We start from the raw sequence: 18,957 nt of genomic DNA on the forward strand, positions 1-18,957 counted from the left end.
GCTTCATCCTTGAGCTAGAGTCTGGTACCTTCTGAAGAATCATGTTTTCAAGATCTCTTTGTCTTCAAGAGGTGATATCAGGTGTACACTCTTCTGTCTCTTGAGAAACAGGCTCAAAGCTTAAGAGCAATTTGAAGACCACCCAGCTGTATATGGGAACCTTCTTTATTAAGTTGTGAAAATTAAAAGCAGTTGGACATGGTGCTGGTTGCAGAACTGCCTCATGAACTACTTGGCCGTAAAAACTTGGCATGCTGTAATCATTCAGGTCTAGTTAATTTCCTTCTAAAGTAGCAGCCAGCACCTAAGATGGCTTCAAATAAAATTTGCATCTAACTAAAAGATAAGACTATTCAACCTATGTACAGAATACATGTTCATCCATGTGCCTCAAGTATGGAAAATTAGGAACTGCTTTCCAAATAAGTTATGTTTGATGTAGGCTTCTTCCCCCCTTCCTCTTTTATTTTACATGTAAGGTTTTTAAATCTCATTGGAGGAAATGCCAACGAGATAGGCAAGTCAGAAATGCAGCAAAAAGTAAATGCGATCATTGTGAGAGAAGGGGTAGAAGGACTAGCAAAGAGTTTGAATACAGTAGGACACACCCTGCAAATAATAATTGATGGACTGACTCAACCTGAAGGATATGACATCCGGAAAGGTAGGTAGTTTGAGACTGTTGGTTTTATGATCTCCTATTCACTGTTTTGTATGTCTTGTTTAATTACTACCATGTCATGTTTGAATGGATGGGTGAACCCTGAAGCTGCGCGAGTGAAGAAGGTATTGTATTAATCAGTAGACAGGGTAGAATAAGTTAGTTTTAGAATTCAGAAGTTTTAACTCAGCTCTTTTAAAACCACACTGGAGTGGTCTCTACACCTCTGCACAAAGTAGAGCATGTTAGTGAATTTCTATACTGGTTTACAGTATGATCCTCTCTTTTGCTTGCACTGTTTCAATCAGTCCAAGAAGATAGAGTGTAAATTCCCCACACACTTGGATATGTGGAAAATCGAAGGCTGAACTCAAAATTAAATAATCAAGATTTTTCTTGAAGAAATTAATATTTGGTATTTGTGAAAGTCAGAGTTGCCTGTTTCTTGGAGGTGAGATGAAATGCAGCACATCCTGTCTACTTAAAACTTTGCTAGATAGCAAAGTTAGTTAGAGTTTAGAAAGTAAGAAGCAATGCATCGTTAGCTGTCTTTATAGGACACATTAAGCTTTTAGTGAGCTTAATAATATACGATGAACTGAATGATGCCTGTAGGGGAAAAAATTACATGGAAATGGGGACAGCCTTTGGGAATCTTTATGAGAATATTTAGGACAGTGTTTCCAGAATGCATCATTATCATTTGTGGAATTTGCTTAGCACTTTCAAGGGTTCAGAGTGCTTTATGGACATTATTTGGTTGCACTCCATGTTCCACTGACAGGAATCCTTTATTAACTGAAACATCCCATGGGATCCAAGGCTCAGTCTTGTAGCTGCTAGGTGACACCAGCTTTCTACAACAGTGCAAGATACAGTTGCCACACCAAATAATACAAATATACCACTTAGGTACCTTCCCTCCTAAAGGAAACATTCTGCACCTTATAGACATGGCTAAATATGTCTTTGGGAATTAAGAGGAGGGAATAAGGAACATACACTCAAAAAATAGAGATGAAAAGATACATACAGGTCCTGTAAAACTAGGCTTAACAAATTCTGTAACACAAAAACAAACTCACAATTAAATAGCACAGTGCTTCAAAGTAAATCCCCTAAATCCTCATAATAGGATCCTTGTTGTAACTATATGTATTCAGGAACTACCAGACCTCAATAATATTCTCCAGCAATAATTACTATTCGACTAGGTGCAAAATTATGTCAACAATTATGTTTGTTTGGTTTTTAAAAACTGACAGCAATTGACCTAACAGAGCATAAAAGAGTAAATTATTCGGGAGCTGCAGTGGCAACAAGGAAGATTTATAAAAGTAATGGAAAACATAGTACATAATCTCTCACACCAAATTTTAAATGCAATGGGTGGCACAGAAACTAAGTGTTTTTTTTCCAGTGCAAATGTTTAACAGCTGATCATATACAGGGAGCAGATCGGGGCGCAAAGCCACTTGGAGATGCCAGGAATAACAAAAAAAGAGCCATTTGTAGAACATTTAAGCAGCTCTTGAGTCACTTCTAAGCTCATCTCCATTACAACTATTAAACCCTATTTATTTCGTGGTTTTTTACTGGAAAGTGCCTGCCCTGCACAGTGTAATATTGCAGGAAACTTAACTGCTTGGGAGTTGACTAATTAGGTGCATTCCTTCATTGGAAACGTTGATGTCATGCAGTCTGCTGCTACCTCTATACTTGAATAGTAGAATACTTAAAAAAACATTTTAGAAATGTTTCTCCTGATTTCAAGAGACACCACATATTTAAAGCAATGGTAGATTTTTTAAAAAGCATAAATGGATGTCTTCTGCTTTGAATTTGAACATATCTCTGCTAGTACATCAGGACCAGAGTGACACATTGCTTAAAAATAGCAAACAGTTGGTGGAACTGAGTGAATAGAGTTTCAAATGCAACCCCATATTACATTGTATTGATAAATCACATGATACTACATTTGTTGGATTATGCAATTTCAAAATGCTCTTGAGGGATCATGGTTTCAATACATGACCTCATGAAAGGAAATGTGAAGCTATAACCTATTCCATCATATATCTAATTCTGAACCTGACTCCCATATAACTAGAAAAACCCATAGAATTGAGATAGGAGATTGGAGGTATTCTTCTGCTGGCCTTGGGGCCTTGCAGAAAAATATGACACGCCACTAAATAAATAAACAAACAAATAAATAAATAAAGGATTGAGTTTTAACACACATGTCCTGCGAAAAAAGAGGAACATGGTCTTCATAAATACAGACCTTTTGGGTGGTGTGAGACAGACATGGGCTAGAGCTTTTACCACCTAAGCTGGTCACAGAGGAGAGGAGATCCAGAGATGTTGTCATGTACACTGGGCTGGCAGGAAGAAGAGGGAGCTAGAGCTGCCACTACATATGCCAGGCAGACAACTGAGCCTTGACAGCTCTTTATATACTTATCAGTGCTGAATACGGACAGTCGTGTGGTTCTACTCTAGTTCTCATTTGCAACTATTTGAGAGGTCAGTCATCAGTTTAGGAGGCTTTTTTGTTTTGGAAAAGTATGGATTTGGCAACCATGATGGCAGCCAGCCAGCCAGCTCTGGCTCTGAAGTTGGGTATATGAATAGGTGTGTGCTCCTTTGTTTATAATGTCGCCAGAGTACTTTAGGTGAGTTGTAGACCGGTGGTCCCCAACCACCGGGGCCCAGTGCCGGGCCACGAAGGCCCTGGCACCGGGCCATGGCTCCCTCTCCCTGCCCCCCCCCCCGCAGTAAGAAACTTCCCAGGCCGCAAGCTTGCAGCCCGACAAGCTTCTTATTGTGGGAGGGGGGAGAGGGAAGCAGGGCCGCGCATGCGCGCATGCACCATGCATGGCTGGAAGTGCCGCGTGTGCGCGTTTTCAGTCGCGCATTGCACATGTGCGGCCCGGTCACGCATGCACATTGCACAGCTGGGCATGCGCGGCATGCGCGGCCGGGCAATCACCCTCCCTGCTTCCACCGGTCCGCAGCCTGTAAAAGGTTGCGGACCACTGATGTAGACCACAAGTAGTGGGATATAATTATGATTATACAACTGTACTATGCAGCACCTGCAAATAGGGCATTGCATATGCCTCTTGAACAAATGTTTTCTTAATGGCCTCAATGACCAACAGGCAACATTGTTCTACTGATCCCACCAGTTTCACTACACTGTTTTCCATGTAGCATAATGCCCTTGAAAAGTAAATCAAGGGGTTAACAAAATAATAGTCTGCTATTACAGAGGTTTTCAAACTTTCTGACTGCCCACGTTGACTTGTCTGCCAATGAAGCATACATATATGTGGTATATGGCATGGTGCAGAGGATTCTTAAACATATTTTAGCACACAGGACAGCCTTTCTCACTTTTTTACCTTTGAGAAACACCTGAAACATTCTTCAGGCTTCAAGAAATCCCAGAAGTGGCGCAATTGTGGGAAGCATAGCTGGGTACACTCTCACCTGGGATCCCTCCCCTTCCTGCATCCAGGCCCATTATTGGCTATTTTGCAAGGAATGGGTGGGTCAATAGGACCATATATGGCCATATCACCCAATAAATGTTTAACAAAAAAACAAAAAAAAAACATTAAAAATTAATTAACTCCCACCCATTCAGGAAACCCTTCTGAAGGCTGTCAAAAAACCCCAGGGTTTCATGAATCCCTGGTTTCCAAGCATTCTGATCTATATGTGTGCACCAGAACAATGACCTTCAACCCTTTTCCAGTTCTATCTTTACCTCTGTCCTACAACAAATTATTTTTAATCTTTCTTTCTTCCCCATATTTTCTCCTGTTCCCTTTTCATTAACCATTATCTTTCTCCTTTTAATCTCTTTTTATGTGGCATAAAAATGTATAAATATATCACACAGAGGGAAAGGAGGAAACACATGCTAATACAAAAACATGCGAATACCACTTGTGGGTCCCAGCCCATTCGTTTTATTTATTTATTATATTTATTATATTACATATTATTCTACAGCTGTACGTTGAAGGAAATGGTGATTGTCTTCTGGCCTTTAAAAAAAGTCTACTGCCTTATTATAGCCTCTGTTCTTAATGGCAAGGTGAACAAACACTAGGGAGTAAAGTATATTTTTTCATGTATGGTAAAAACAAGTTATTGCTATTTTTTAATTTTATTTTTTGTTATATATAATGCTATGCTTCTCTTTATAATGGCTTGAAGCCTGAATAACAATACTGTGGGGTGTGAGTGTAATTTTAATCTATTACCCTAGAGCAGACCTTTGATCCCCCCATCGGGAGGGGCTTCCTTTGGGTCTATACACATGAGCTTGGGTTTTTATTCAGTCTTTTCTTTTCATAACAGACTTTGAGAAACCTGATTTCAAGAGAAGCATCGTCTGTCTCGAGGACTTGAGCATTGGAACTGTTTTGACAGGAAGAGTTGAGAACGCTACTCTCTTTGGAGTTTTTGTTGATATTGGAGTTGGTAGGGCAGGACTGATTCCAATTCGGAGCATAACAGAAGACAAGCTTTCGAAAGTAAAGAAGAGAAGGAGCCTCAGTTTGGGCCCAGGTGAAAAAGTGGAAGTCACAGTACGTGAAATTGACATCCCACGATCCAGAATCACATTGGACCTTATACGTGTGTTATGAGCTGTTTTGTTAGCTCCTTTCATTTTAAATGTTCTCTATGAGCAGAATGCTGCTAAAATGTTAAGCCCAGATCTGGTAACCCCTGTACCTGCAAATATATGCTGTCCACCAACAAGCTCACAATCAAAATTATGTGGATACTCCAATTGTATGAATGAGTGAAGGTTATTTGCGTGGTCACTGTAATCAGTGCAGTTGTGCTAGCCCTTGTTCAAACTGCTAAGATCGCACAAGTCAGGGTGACAGTATGTTTAGAGGCAACAGTCAACAAGTCATTGTGGCAAACCCACTATTGACCCATGAAGACCACCAAGAGTCTAAACCTGATCTTAGTCTCTGCAGCGGAGAGAAATCAGTAAATCCCATACATTAAAAACCTGCTCATCTTGCTTTTAATTTTATCAAATAATTTCAGATGAACAGGTCATGGATTTCTGAGGATCTGTGTTCCATGTATACCCAGAATAACATTGTAAAAATGTTTCCTTGCCAAGTTAATTTATTTTAAGAAATCACAGTTGACAGTAAAATTTGTTTAAGGAGTTGTGATGTGTTAATCTGAGAAAAAGATTTAGTAACATATTCTGTGCATGAATTTTTTTCCCTCCATCTTGAGCTACATGCCAGAAAGTTTCCCCCCTCATTAATTTATATCAATTAATGAGACAGTTCTTTTCATTAAGGGACAAAATGTTGGCCATTGGTTAGTTTAAAAAACATTTTGTTAAAAAAAAACAAGCGAACTTTATTCTGTGTCTGAGTATTCTTTCTCTGGTGTACTGACTCCAGTACAACCAAGGATGTTCTGCTGGAGGGCAACAAGTCTCCAAAGCCACCCGTTGACAAAGGCCATTGTTGCAACCACCACTTTGTCCATGGCTCCCTGTGCTTATGACAGGCAACTGGGAGGCCAGGGACAGGCTCCCTCGGTGCCAGGCTGGGCTTAGCAGCCTCTGCTTCTGAACTGCTGTCAGACAAAGCTGTATTTTAGAATTTGAGGGAATGGAATATAAAGTGAAGGAAATTTTGATGCAAGCAGAGAAGGCGGCCTGATCAGAGTAAATCCAGGGAGCATAGCACTTTGCCACATGGGGTGTACCCACCACTGCAGCACAAGAGTGATGCTAGTTAGAATTTTATAAACCTTAGTTTGGAGGGAAGAGGTGATGGGATGCCACAAATTCTTTATGTTTTCTGGTAGAAAGGAAGACTGCATGAAAATTCAGTGTTGAAGTTTCAATTCATATTTTTATTTGCTTCAGTATTAGCAGCAAAAACAAAAATCCACTCCACTTTCCCAAGTGTGATGCATCTCATCCAAAATTAGACTTGGAATGTTGGATTTTTTTTCTATGAAACAGTTAAGTGTGGAGATTATCCCCCGCGAAGATCTAAGAAAATGTAGATTTGGCCATGAACTGGTTGTTTGAGTAAGATTTACAAGTCATGGACTGCATTAAATGTGCCTGGGCTTTACATTGACACACACAGTTTAAGTTTAAGGCCTCATTCTTCACAAGTCCTTTACTTGTGACTGACATGTCTTTCTGGTGTCTCCTTATGCACACTGGAAAGGGCTTAGCTTAGTAAGCTAAATGGTGGCTTCCCATTTGCAGGGATTTAGCCAGGGATATGCAATGAACCCTCCTTAATTCTTCAGATGGTTTAAACTTCTATGTGGCATGCACTTCCATAGGCAACAGTGTTGTGTAATATACAGGACGAGAATCCAGGTTTGTATCCTTTTGACCACACGGCATGACCTTGACCCTCAGTTCCTTTCAGCTCAACCTCTCACAGGGTTGTGAGGATAAAATGGATGAGGGGAGACCAAGGTACTCCATCCTGCACTCCCTGGAGGAAGGGCAAGAGAAAAAGATATAGACTGAATCACCATTATCAGATAAGATATAAAAGCAATAAACAAATCATTCATTATTGCAAATTCATTACATGCATTCAACCTCCCTGCAGTCTAGAACTGAAGTAATTAATAAATTGATTCTGATCCAGAGTCTTTCAACTTTCTGGTGGAAATGAACCTTGAAATGAGTTGGGATGATTACCGATAATATTTCATCCACAGGAAGAGCAGAATATATTCTCATTCCTTCTAAGTACTTTTTTAAGGATATATTTTTTTAGTTTCTGGTTGCGGTCTTGATTAACGGGACGATGTTAAAAATATGCTGCCAGGACTGAGAATTAATAAAACAAACTGTTCACCCATTCTCAGTGTATGGAAAGCTGCACCTGAAAACACATGATTTGCTTTGCAAAAAGACTGGTGTGCTTCTTATAATTTATACTAGGCAATAAAGCATTTATATAAACACTACAAAGAAATTGTGTTTAGAGCACTACCCAGGTGATTAACATCTCATCTAAGAATCCCTAATCTGATAAATTTATAACAGCTTTCTCTGTCAAAGCTAAAATTTATGTTCATAATTTATCAGATTTAACCCCCTACCTTTTTCTCAGCTATAGAAGATTATAGTAAAAGAAAAACAGTTTGGTGAGATTGAGAATTTCTGACTAATCACTCAGAGAAACATAAAATCCTTTGAACAAACCAGACTCAATTTTTTGTCCATGATGCTATTTGAACCTGTGGTAAACTTTGAAAAGCAGTTGCCCTTTGATCTGTCAATGATATTTTAACATCTGTATTGATAAAACACAGGTTCATTGGAGCTCCTGAAAGAAATGTATTTAAAGTAAACATGTAGGTTGTTATGAACCTAAAATAATCTCTTTGCATAGTTCTTGTCTTTAGAAGACTCAGTATGGCCTCTGCATTAAAATCTTTTCCTTTTCCTATGAAAGAAGAACAATTTCTGATAATATTAAAAGTATATATCCCACCATTCCAGTTCCTACGTTAGGTGGTTTCTAGTACTTATCCATTTGAAGTATTTCAATATAAAATTTTAAGAGTATAAATTATAGTTTATTTTTAAAAACTGAATAGAACACCACCCATTAGTGAAGCCCCTACTCAAAACTCATGCCATTATGAAACGAACATCGTCTGGAAGATCATTCCAGAGAAGCCTGGCTCCTTTCGGATACCACACAAAAAGTTTTCCAATGTGTCTGATGAAAGAAACTGGTTTAAAATAATGAAGTATTCAGAAAACAAAAATTGCTCAAGGTATTGTCTGTGAAATTTCAAGTCTCATAGCTGAATGAATTATATAATCCTGTGTACTACTCTGCTTTATTCTTATTGAGCATTGAGCATGTCACATGTGATATCAGTGTGTTTTGGAACCCTTTCTATATCTTTTGGGAATTTTTCTTCACTGTTTTGTAGTCCAAAGTTTTTCTTCACTGTGTGTTCAAAGAACTTTCTGAAGAGTTTCCCTTTATCCATCATATCTAGGACCTTTTGGAGGACTGGAGTTGTGCCACAAGACTGAAAGAGAATGAGTGTTAATCCCACTCTTCAGTAAAGGGAGGAAAGATGACCCAGGAAATTAAAGGCCAGTGAGTCTGGAGCAAATTTTAAAGGAGGTGATCTGCAAACATCTGAAGGACAATAGGTTGATCTGGGGAAGTCAGCATGGATTTGTCTCCTGCCAGGTCCTGCCAGACCAACCTGGTTTCCTTCTTTGAGAGACTGACGAATTTATTAGATTATAAAAACTCAATTGAGGTTGTTTACCTGATTTTCCTTTAGGTTTTTGAGAAGGTTCCCCATGATGTTCTGATGGGTAAACTGGAGGACAGCAGACTGGGTTTTTGGATGGTCCGATGGATAGGGAACTGGCTAAAAAACCACACCCAAAGAGTAGTTATCAATGGTATTTTATCAGATTGGAGGGAGGTAAGCAGTGAGGTGCCACAGGGCTCGGTAATGAGTGCAGTACTTTTCAAAATTTTTATCAATCATCTGGCTAAGGTGGTGGAGGAATTCCTAATTAAATTTGCAGGTGACATCAAATGGGAAAGAGTAGTGAACACCCCAGAAGAAATAGAGTTCAGTGAGATCTGAACATGCTGGAAAAGTGGGCAAATGAGAACAAGATGCAATTCAATAAGGAGAAGTGCTGAGTTCTATATCTGGGTCACAAAAATGAGGAGCATGCATACTGGATGGGAGATACACTTCTGGGTAGCATTGTGTGTGAAGGTGATTTGTGGTCTGTAAGCTAAATATGAGTAGACATTGTGATGTGGTGGTAAAGAAGGAAAATGTAGTCTTGGGCTGTATCAACAAAGGCATCACATCAAAATTGCAAGTTGTCATAGTCCCACTGTATACCACATTGATCAGATCGTACCTGGAGTACTGTGTGCAGTTCTGGAGGCCTCACTTCAAAAAGAACATGGACAAAATTGAAAGGGTACAGAGGAGAAAGACAAAGGCTATCCGGGGCCACAGGACCAAGTCCTAAGGCTGTAGGACTTGGGAATGTTAAGCTTGAAAAACAGGAGGTTGAGAGAGGACATGATTGCTGTCTTTAAGTATTTGAAACGTTGTCACTTAGACGACAGCAGTGGAATCAGCTGCTTAAGGAGGTGGTGAGCTCCCCCTCACTGGCAGTCTTTGAGCAGCAGTTGGACAGAAACTTCTCATGGATGCTTTAGGGTGATCCTGCATTGATTAGAGGGTCCCTTCCAACTCTATGATTCCATTGAGTGACAAATCTTCTTCAAGCAATCTAGTTTTCTGTTTTTCCCATTCTGAAGCAACTGTGAAAGTCAGTGGATTGTGAGCCAATTGAGACTTTCAATTTGGAGAACAGGGGGGGGGGGGAGAAGCTACCTCCTAGCACAGCCTCTGCATGCCTTCTGGAGGATGAGGGGTGGAAGGCCCAGAAACATCCCCCTGCCAGCTATCTGGGACACAGGGCAGTCAGGAAAAGCCTCTCCCTTGGGAATGTTTACTCATGAATAAGAGCCAATCAGTTCAAATTGCACTCTGCCAAAGAGGGCCAATCAGTTCAAATCACACTATGCCAATCAGAGCCAATTAGGTCAAATTGCTTGCAGACATCCAGGAAAAGCCTCAACCTGGGAATGTTTACTCATAAGTAAGTCATGGCCCCTGCCCTGTGAATGTTTACTCATGAGTATTCATGGCTCTCAGCCAGGATAGTTTAGCTACAATCGGGAGGGAGCTCTCAGCCACGAAAGGCTAATAAGGAATCAATGGGGGCGGGAAATGAACCACCTCCTGGCGCAACCTCTGCATGTTTTCTGGAGGGGGGGGCTGTGGAAGGCCCAGAAACAGCCCCCTCCCAGCTCTCTGGGACCCAGGACAGTCAGGAAAAGCTTTTGTACTGGCAATGTTTACTCATGAGTAAGTCATGTGAGGTTTACAATTTGCAATCTGAAAAGATGGAAATGCTTTGGGGGCAGCCATCATAGGCAACTGCAGCAGGGGAAATAATGCTGATGTGGGTGGGACTGGGAATATTTAGATTTTCTCTTTCCATATAGATACCACCTTTATATTGCTGCAGTCATTCCAAGGCCATCACAACAAAGCAAATTTAAGACCAATGGCATGGAAGATGGAGAATCTGTAAACGGGGTACAGAAGCATCATGAGGCCATGGGGACATGCAGGGGGGGGGAGGTACTTTATGTAAGCAGATTTTGCTGTCAATTAAATATTTTCATTAAAGGAAAAAAACTGACAAGTTTATGAATTATTTGAAGTTTACTCTTATTAGCTGTTACTGCCACCCAACATTTTTCTTTGTTTCCCACCTGGAGCCTGGCATCCCTGCACTTCCATGGGATCTCAAGCCAGGGCTTTTCTCCAGGGGGACTGATCTCTGTTGCCTGGAAATGACCTGCAATTCCAGCAAATCCCCAGGTCCCAACCTCTCCCATCCTGCAACCTTTCTGCCACAGACTTCCCCCCTCCCAAGTAAGCCTTTCATCCCATTTTTCCCTGGGGAGCTGATCTCTACAGTCCTGTTCTAGGAGATTTCCAGGCCACAATTGGAGGTTGGTGACCCCTGGGTCAGGAATGTTTCTTGAAGTTAGGAGGGGCCTCAAGAGTCTAAGAGTGGGCATGTATTCCTGCTTCCTATATCACGTAGTGATGGGAGCTGCGTGGCTTGGTGTATTGGTTAAAAAAGTGGTGGCCTCTAATATGGAGAACTGGTTTTGATTCCCCGCTCCTCCACATGCAACCAGCTGACTGACCTTGGGCCAACCACAGTTGCCTCAGAGCCCTCTCAGGATGTCTGTTGTGGGGGAAGGAAGGGAAAGGCATTTGCAAGCTGCTTTGGGACTCCTTTGGGTAGTGAAAAGTGGAGCATAAAAACCAGCTCTGCTTCTTTGTAACTGTAATACAGGCCAATAGTTCACATTCTGGCTGTGCTGAAAAAGCCTTTCCCCAGAACCAGATAAAAAGAGTGTGTGGTTTCCCCCAAGTGTCTTCCTCAGGAACATGCCATCATGTGATATGGTTTAAGTCTCTTTACATTCTCTGCCCTCTGCTTGGTTTCATTAGCTGTTGCTAGCAAACAGGGCCGGATTTACATGAAAAGAGGCCCAAGGCTATTCCACTTATGTGGCCCTTTCACTTCCCATTTTTAAGTTTGTAAATTACATGAGAGATAATAAAATACATTATTACTGTGCTATATATCAACTAGTAAATAAGCCCGCTGCAGTCTTAATGCAACAGGTGCTAGTGGGACTTCGGAGCCGGCGTGGCCGGCGTGGCTGTGAGTTGTGGCGCGAGTGGGGCCCGGGAGTTGTCGGGGCCAGCGCGGGCGTGGGATGGGGCGGTGCAGCTCATCCAGGCCGTGGGAGTCGGCGAGGTCCATGGGGCCACGGCTCAGCTCGGGCAGGCCGTGGGAGTCAGCGAGTGGGCGTGTCGGTGAGTGGTGAGTCTATGTGGGTGTGGCACGGTGCAGGGTCGCGCGGGGTGGCGCAGCGGGGCCCCCCTGCAGTGCAGTGTGTTCTCGGGAGGCGGCGTCGGCGAGGAGGTGAGGCCACGGCGGTTCGGCTCGGAGGCGGTGACCTGCCGTTGGGGAGGTAAGGGGAGTTATGGCGGCGGGCGTGCGGCTGCGGGCGAGGAGGAAGGGGGGCAGATCGGGAGGCGCAAAGTGCCTCCCACGTAGTCAGGCTGGCAGTAAGGGCCCAATTGCGAGCCGCGCTGTGCACGGCTCGCAATTGATCCCTTGCCGCCGGAGTGACAATCGGAGGGCCCAATCAGCAGGTGCGAAGCATCTGCCGATTGGGCCCTCTGATTGTCACTCCGGGGAAATGGGCCTATGGGCACCCTTCCTTATCATGGAAAGGGCCCACATTAGGTGCCCTTAACAAATTATTTTATCCGCTCCGCTAGGAGCGGTTAAATATATGTTAAATGAAACATGTTGTGATTGGTGTAATAGTGTAATTTTAATTTTGGTAACAATTTGAATATAGGCCCCTCTTGATCTTGAGGCCCTAGGCTGAAGCCTAGTTAGCCTATAGGAAAATCCGGCCCTGCTAGCAAGATTAGTTAGCAACTCAGAGCATAGTAAAGTTATGGGGATGTAGGTGTTACAGCCTCTGTGCCATCTAGTTCCAAGAGTCTTCCCAAAGGTAACTTTATTGGCACAAAATTTATCCCACCCACTAAGAGAAGGTATGGTGGCCTTCAGGGGCAAAACTTTCTGGCTTTGCTTCTTGACATCACCTGCTGTTACTGTTATTGAGCGTCTCTCATTCCTCAAATGAGATCATTGTCTGGCTGAGGACAAGTTGGCTGGAACTGAATTCAGACAATGAAGGGAGGAGGGCAGCCCATTTCTGATGACCTCGGCAAGACAGTATCTTTCTTTCTAGACAGCCTGTATCCACAACTCCATCTCTGGCAAGTGCTTTGTGGAGTCTAGGGATCGTCTTGGATTTGTCTTTGATTCTGGTACCTAATTAACTACAGCTGCTGGAAGTGCTGTTTTGACTTCCCGTGGCCAAATTACACCCTGTTCTGTCAAGACGCAGAGGTAGTCACAGTGAAGCCTGTGTTTATGACTTCCACCCTGGCTTCATTTGAAATGTGCTGTGCATGGGAATACAGCCATAGAGCATTGAAGGAACCCTGGCTTGGCAGCACACGGCAGTTTCCTTTGCACCCTTTAATCAGGTCTGTGCATATTCTTTGATTCTGGAGGAGTTCAGGGCTGGCTGGGGGAGCATTGAATGTTGAACTGAATAGTAAATTCAGCTTCCTGAGAACTTTGTGCTTTGCTTTTTAAAAAACTTTCTAGCCCTTTTCACTGGGAGGGGGGAAATGCGTGGGCGATATCCACTGACGGTTGAGAAGCCAGAGAGTTGTCTTAATACGTTGTCCAGGGACTGGAACATCAGTCACCTGCATCGTTCTTTACCATGGATAGCAAAAGAGGAATAGATTATGCAAAGTAAGGCAAATACAAATTAGCATAATTTCTATAAATTACAGACTTCTGCTTTTCTTGTCACAGAGTTTGGATTGGAGCTGAATGTACCACACAGTACATTACAATCCTGTTTTGATATATTGTTGAAATAACTGGGTAATTACATGCAAACAAATTTAGCTAAATCATACTTAAAATTAGAGAAAACAATAGACACTGGGCAAGCATTTTATATATCTTCAAACAAATACACCCATTTAGAAGCTGACATTGCTATGTATTTTGTTCCAGTTGCTTGCAACTCTGGCCAGACTTGCAGCAGAAAGCAAATTAGTTTTGTCAGAAATGGCCAAACCTTCCAATGACAGCAACTCTTTCAGAATATCGATTTAGTTCACAGACCTGAAATTAATTTTAGAGCCTTTGATGTGACGTACTAGTTCACTTTGTGCTTTTTTAAATACTTGGAGGTATTTGAATATGTAACTCTATAATTGCCTATAAATAGGCATGTTGATAAAATATGAGCCAAAAGGCCATCAACACTTACTTGATTTACCCCCCCCCCCAAACAAGTGGGAGTTTTAAATCTTTCTGTATTTTTATAACTAACATTGGTTTATAAAATAAACTTACCAAACTTCAGCAAAGGAACAGCTCAACAAAGAATATAACTATTTTTAACCTCACCCCACCCGCACACCTTTCTCAATCCACACACCTTACTTCCAGGTTCACAGTTTTGGAAATTGGAAATGCTCTATGATCTTAAAAATCCATTTCCTTTTTAAACATTGTAGTTTGGGGGTACCTGGCATCACAGTCTAAAAAGTATAGCTTTTCCCTATTCTTCCTCTCGCTTTGGGACTTCAGGAATGATTCCACCCCATGTTTTTTCCAATGAGCCCAGTGAACGCCTTTCATTGTGTGGTCTGTTGTGCTGTGGAATTTTTTTTAATTGTACTCAAAAGGAAATGGTGACCTGTGTTAAACAGATTCCTGCTTTTAATGGTATTTCAGTGTGACTCCTCATGACAAAATTAACTCGACTCACTCTCATTGCTTATAAACTTTGCACTGTTTATTTAAGGTGGGGGGGGGGGTAACCCAGCTACCCTCATCTAACACCTTCTAGATAACCATCCTCCTTGGGTCTGCATTGGAGATCTTCCATCCAAAGAAAAGAAAAAGACTTTAAAAGAAATTCACAGAGTCTGGAACTTCTTAAAACAATAATAGAAAAGAAAAATATTACATGTGTTCATTCTCTTAGTGGGAAAGTCTACTTTTTTCATCCAGAACTGGTTGTCTTGATTCAAAGGAATCTTTTCCCTTACAGTTTGAATAATGGGGGTGGGGAAAGAGATACAGAAAAATAGAGCAAGCCAAACACAAAACAAAGAACTAAAGAAAGTTTACCACATGAACCATTCTCAGTGGTGGGGGCTGGATTTACTGTGGCAGCCTAAAAATGCAGTTATCAATTGGAGAGATTTTTTATATTTCAGATATATGAATGAAACTTGCTAGTAAAACATAAGGTAAATTAATCCTTTGCACTTTCTCCTGAGGTTGGATGACCTTCATGGTCCAGTAAGAATTAGGCAAAATCAGTTCCCCTCCCTCCAACTCTTGTGTGAGCAGAGTACTTCTTGGTGTTCACCTGGCTCTGCACATTTTGCCTGTGTCCCTTTCCATGAGTCTCATGGCGTATTGTTTAAGAGGATCTCTGACCTCAGATATAAGTATTTATGGGCAAGCAGAGGCTGCTACAAGAAGGAAAATGCAAAGAAAATCCACTTCTGTCCACTTCTGTTCATGAGAAACAATATCTATAGTTGGATGATACATAGACATTCATTCTCATACTCAGTAAGTCCATTGTGTTTCAGAAACAGATTTCCTAAATATACAGCATGCATACCCTGTGTACAACAAAACTACCTTTACTCGGCACAGACCTAGTTTTTGCTTTCTGCTGAAGTCTCATAAACATTGAAATTCTGGCAAAATTTCAGAAGTCTTATTCACACTCCTGCATATTTCATTTATGAATTATATATTTTGTGGTTCTCACATGGAGATTTTCCCAAGACTGTTTCTTTACCAGGGTTTGGCTCAGATTTGTATTTGCATAGGGTTGAGTTTTTCATCCATCTCTGCAATCAAATTCCCCTTTTTGGGTGCAGACCCAATTTGCCCCCAAAAAGGGGCCATGCATCAAAGGAATCCTCTGAAATCCAGTTTTCACTTTTTGAACTGGGGCTAACGGGGTCTAAATCAGGTCTGTCCAATGCAGAAACATGGATGTTTGGGTTTTACCAGTCTGTATCCAACAGACCCCCATAGCATCACTTCCGTTGGCAACCACCCAACCACTCCACCCTTTTAAAAAAACATGGCTGATTGCATTACAGTGCTATTACAGTATAACAAAATTGTCATCCCCCCACCACCACATGCCTCCTCTTCACTGATCTGAGGCTCCAGGCCACATTGTCATAAGAGCAAGCTCTTTTCAGGGTGTTAGCAAGAAACCTGCAGAGCCTGAGATTGCCACATTTGCCGGGGCATTGCCAACAAGCAGTATTGTGTCCCCAAGACTTGCCTGCACAGTGCATCTCCTCTTCACGAACCCAGGGCTTCAGGTGATGAATGAGGGTGGGGGGCGATCTGAAGGCAAGCCGTCCTGACCAACAAGCTAATGTTTCAACTGACCAGAGAGGCTTGCCTTTAGAGCAGTGGCCCCCAACTTTTTTATCACCGGGAACCAGTCAATGCTTGACAATTTTACTGAGGCCCAGGGTGGGTGGGGGGGATAGTCTTTTGCCGAGGGATGTTGCCGCCACCTGAGCCCCTGCTCCACTTGCTTTATCGCCGGCGCCCCTGTCCTCTCACTGCCTGCTGGGGGCCGCTGCCAGCAGCAGCTGCGCAGTTCCACGTCAAGGGGGAGGTGCAGCCATGGCAGCCACTGGAGAGCACCAAAGGTGAACCAGCGGCAGAGTGGCAGGGAACGCCCTGAGGCAGCAGCCGGGAGGCAGCAGCCGGGAGGAGGAGCCACAGCCCGGTATCAACTGATATACGGACCGGTACTGGTCTCTGGACCAGGGGTTGGGAACCACTGCTTTAGAGCATGCTCCCTGTTCACCACCTGGAGCCTCGGGGAGGGGACATGTTCTAAAGGCAACCTTTGCCAATCAACAAGACCTGCCTTTAGAATGTGCCCCTTCCCATTCACCACCTGGAACTATGGAGCAGCAAATGGAGGGTGGGCACGTTCTAAAGGCAAGCATTGCTGCCCAGCTAGAGTATTGTCCTGCTGGGTGTAGTCTGCATGGGGCTTTTTACCCACTGCCAGATCGACTAAATCCCTGCAGTCTACACTGAATTCGATTTCCATTTTGAGTTTGCACATTTTAAATTTTCCCTCTGCAATATGCATGATTGATTCATGGTGACCCTACCTTTTCCCCGTGATATCCTAGAATGGATATAAGCGTTGATATTTCAAAAACCACCATGAGTAAATTTGCAGATTTTTGCTTTTTTTGAATTAACTCACTGCTTGGTGCCTTGGAGTAAAACAGTCTTCCCTGATTGGCCAGGCATCAGTTCAAAGACTTCCTGGTTCCTGGTTGCAAGGCTTGTCTTAAAGTGACTGTGCTCCAGAAGCCCTGATCTCTCTCAGCAGAGATTTGCCTCTTGTTATTTCCCTCTCCTCTGCTGTCTCCGATCCTCTCTCACCCTCCATTCAAGAAAAGAAAGAGACTCCTACTGCAATTGTCACCCCTCCCCATTCTGAGATCCCCCAATCAAGTGCAGAATACTTTCTGTTTCAATTGTGGGGTGGAATAGAGGAAGACTGAAGTTCCAATCAATCTGAATTCAGCAGGATCCACAATGGAAAAAACACAGTAAGTGTGCTGGCCAGAGAGGCTTGCTTTAGAGTGCACCCTCTAGAGCAGGGGTAGTCAAACTGTGGCCCTCCAGATGTCCATGAACTACAATTCCCATGAGCCCCTGCCAGCATTTGCTGGCAAGGGCTCATGGGAATTGTAGTCCATGGACATCTGGAGGGACGTAGTTTGACTACCCATGCTCTAGAGCCTTGGGTCAGCAAAGAGGAGGTGCACTGTGCAGGCAAGCCTTGGGGGCGATCTGGAGCAAGAGAAAATACTGCTTATTGGCAATGCCATGGGGAACTTGGCAATCTCAGGCTCTGCAGGTTTCTTGCTAGCATCTTGCAAGGAAAGAGCTTGATCTTCTGACAATGAGCCCAATTCATTACCTGAAGAGATAGACACCATTTTCTGAAACTCTGACCCATTCCTACCTCCTGGAGCCTTGGGTGGGCAACGAGGTGGTGTGTGGTGGTGGTGGGGAATAATTTTGTTATACTGGAATAGGGTAATGCTGTTGAGGTTGATTTGGGGGAAAAGAATGAACATGATTTCAGACATTATTTCAGAAGCAGCAAAATGGTGGCAGTAAGTGATTTGCTGTTTTTGTCATGATGGACATGTGAGGGGGTGAAAAGGCTGCCGGGAAGTTTCTACCTCCTGTCCCTCAGCTACAATATGAAAATAAATGGGGGGGGGCTCCAATCAGGGGCAAACAGAGGAAAAAGGGGGGCCAAAGGCTCCCAATGTGGAAATTGGAAATGATCCAAGGTATGATTCCAAACTTTAAAACCAGGAATAAGGACTTCTGGGTGAGTCCTCGGTGCGGAAATGGACCCATATGGAAGCAGGAAGTCCTCACACTGAAAAACAACACCCACATAATCGCTTGAAGCACAGTTCATGACTTTTCAGGAACCTTCGTCTTTGAGCAGGATTTAAACCTGGTTCAAACCAATAATTGGACTGCCAGCGAAGTGCAAATCTGTTTTGAACCAGTTTGGTAAACCTCCTTCCAATTTCTTGGTGAAAGAGAAGAAAGAACATCACCGTGCCTGCATTTATATTCTTTTTATGGAAGATGATGAAATTTTGATTCCAACAAGATCTCTGGCAGTCAATCAAGGTCAAGACAACTAAACTCCATAGCCAGTCCCCTCTGTGTCTCTAATTACCCTATAAACCACTGGTAATTAGAGGGTAGTTAAAACTATGCCACTCTCAGCTGCCTAATGTTTAGCCGCAAACAGAAATTAGAAGAAGAAGAAGAAGAAGAAGAAGAAGAGTTGGTTCTTATATGCCGCTTTTACCTACCCGAAGGAGGCTCAAAGCGGCTTACAGTCGCCTTCCCATTTCTCCCCCCA

The 18,957-nt window shown here is 42.7% G+C and overlaps 1 protein-coding gene across 2 annotated transcripts in view; it reads left to right on the forward strand.

The window, feature by feature from the left end:
- The window catches only part of SRBD1 (S1 RNA binding domain 1), a 215,248-nt gene extending 209,169 nt beyond the window's left edge, over positions 1-6,079 (forward strand). Inside the window, exons 20-21 of one of the 2 annotated variants that reach the window (XM_077337210.1) lie at positions 480-664; positions 5,042-6,079. In XM_077337210.1, the coding sequence (XP_077193325.1) occupies positions 480-664; positions 5,042-5,331 (475 nt within the window). In that variant the 3' untranslated portion in view covers positions 5,332-6,079. The remainder of the gene's footprint in view (positions 1-479; positions 665-5,041) is intronic. The other variant, XM_077337219.1, reaches the window with a different exon arrangement.
- The last annotated feature ends 12,878 nt before the right edge of the window (positions 6,080-18,957 follow it).

This window comes from Paroedura picta, chromosome 1, assembly GCF_049243985.1.
Source record: "Paroedura picta isolate Pp20150507F chromosome 1, Ppicta_v3.0, whole genome shotgun sequence".
Taxonomy (NCBI): domain Eukaryota; kingdom Metazoa; phylum Chordata; class Lepidosauria; order Squamata; family Gekkonidae; genus Paroedura; species Paroedura picta.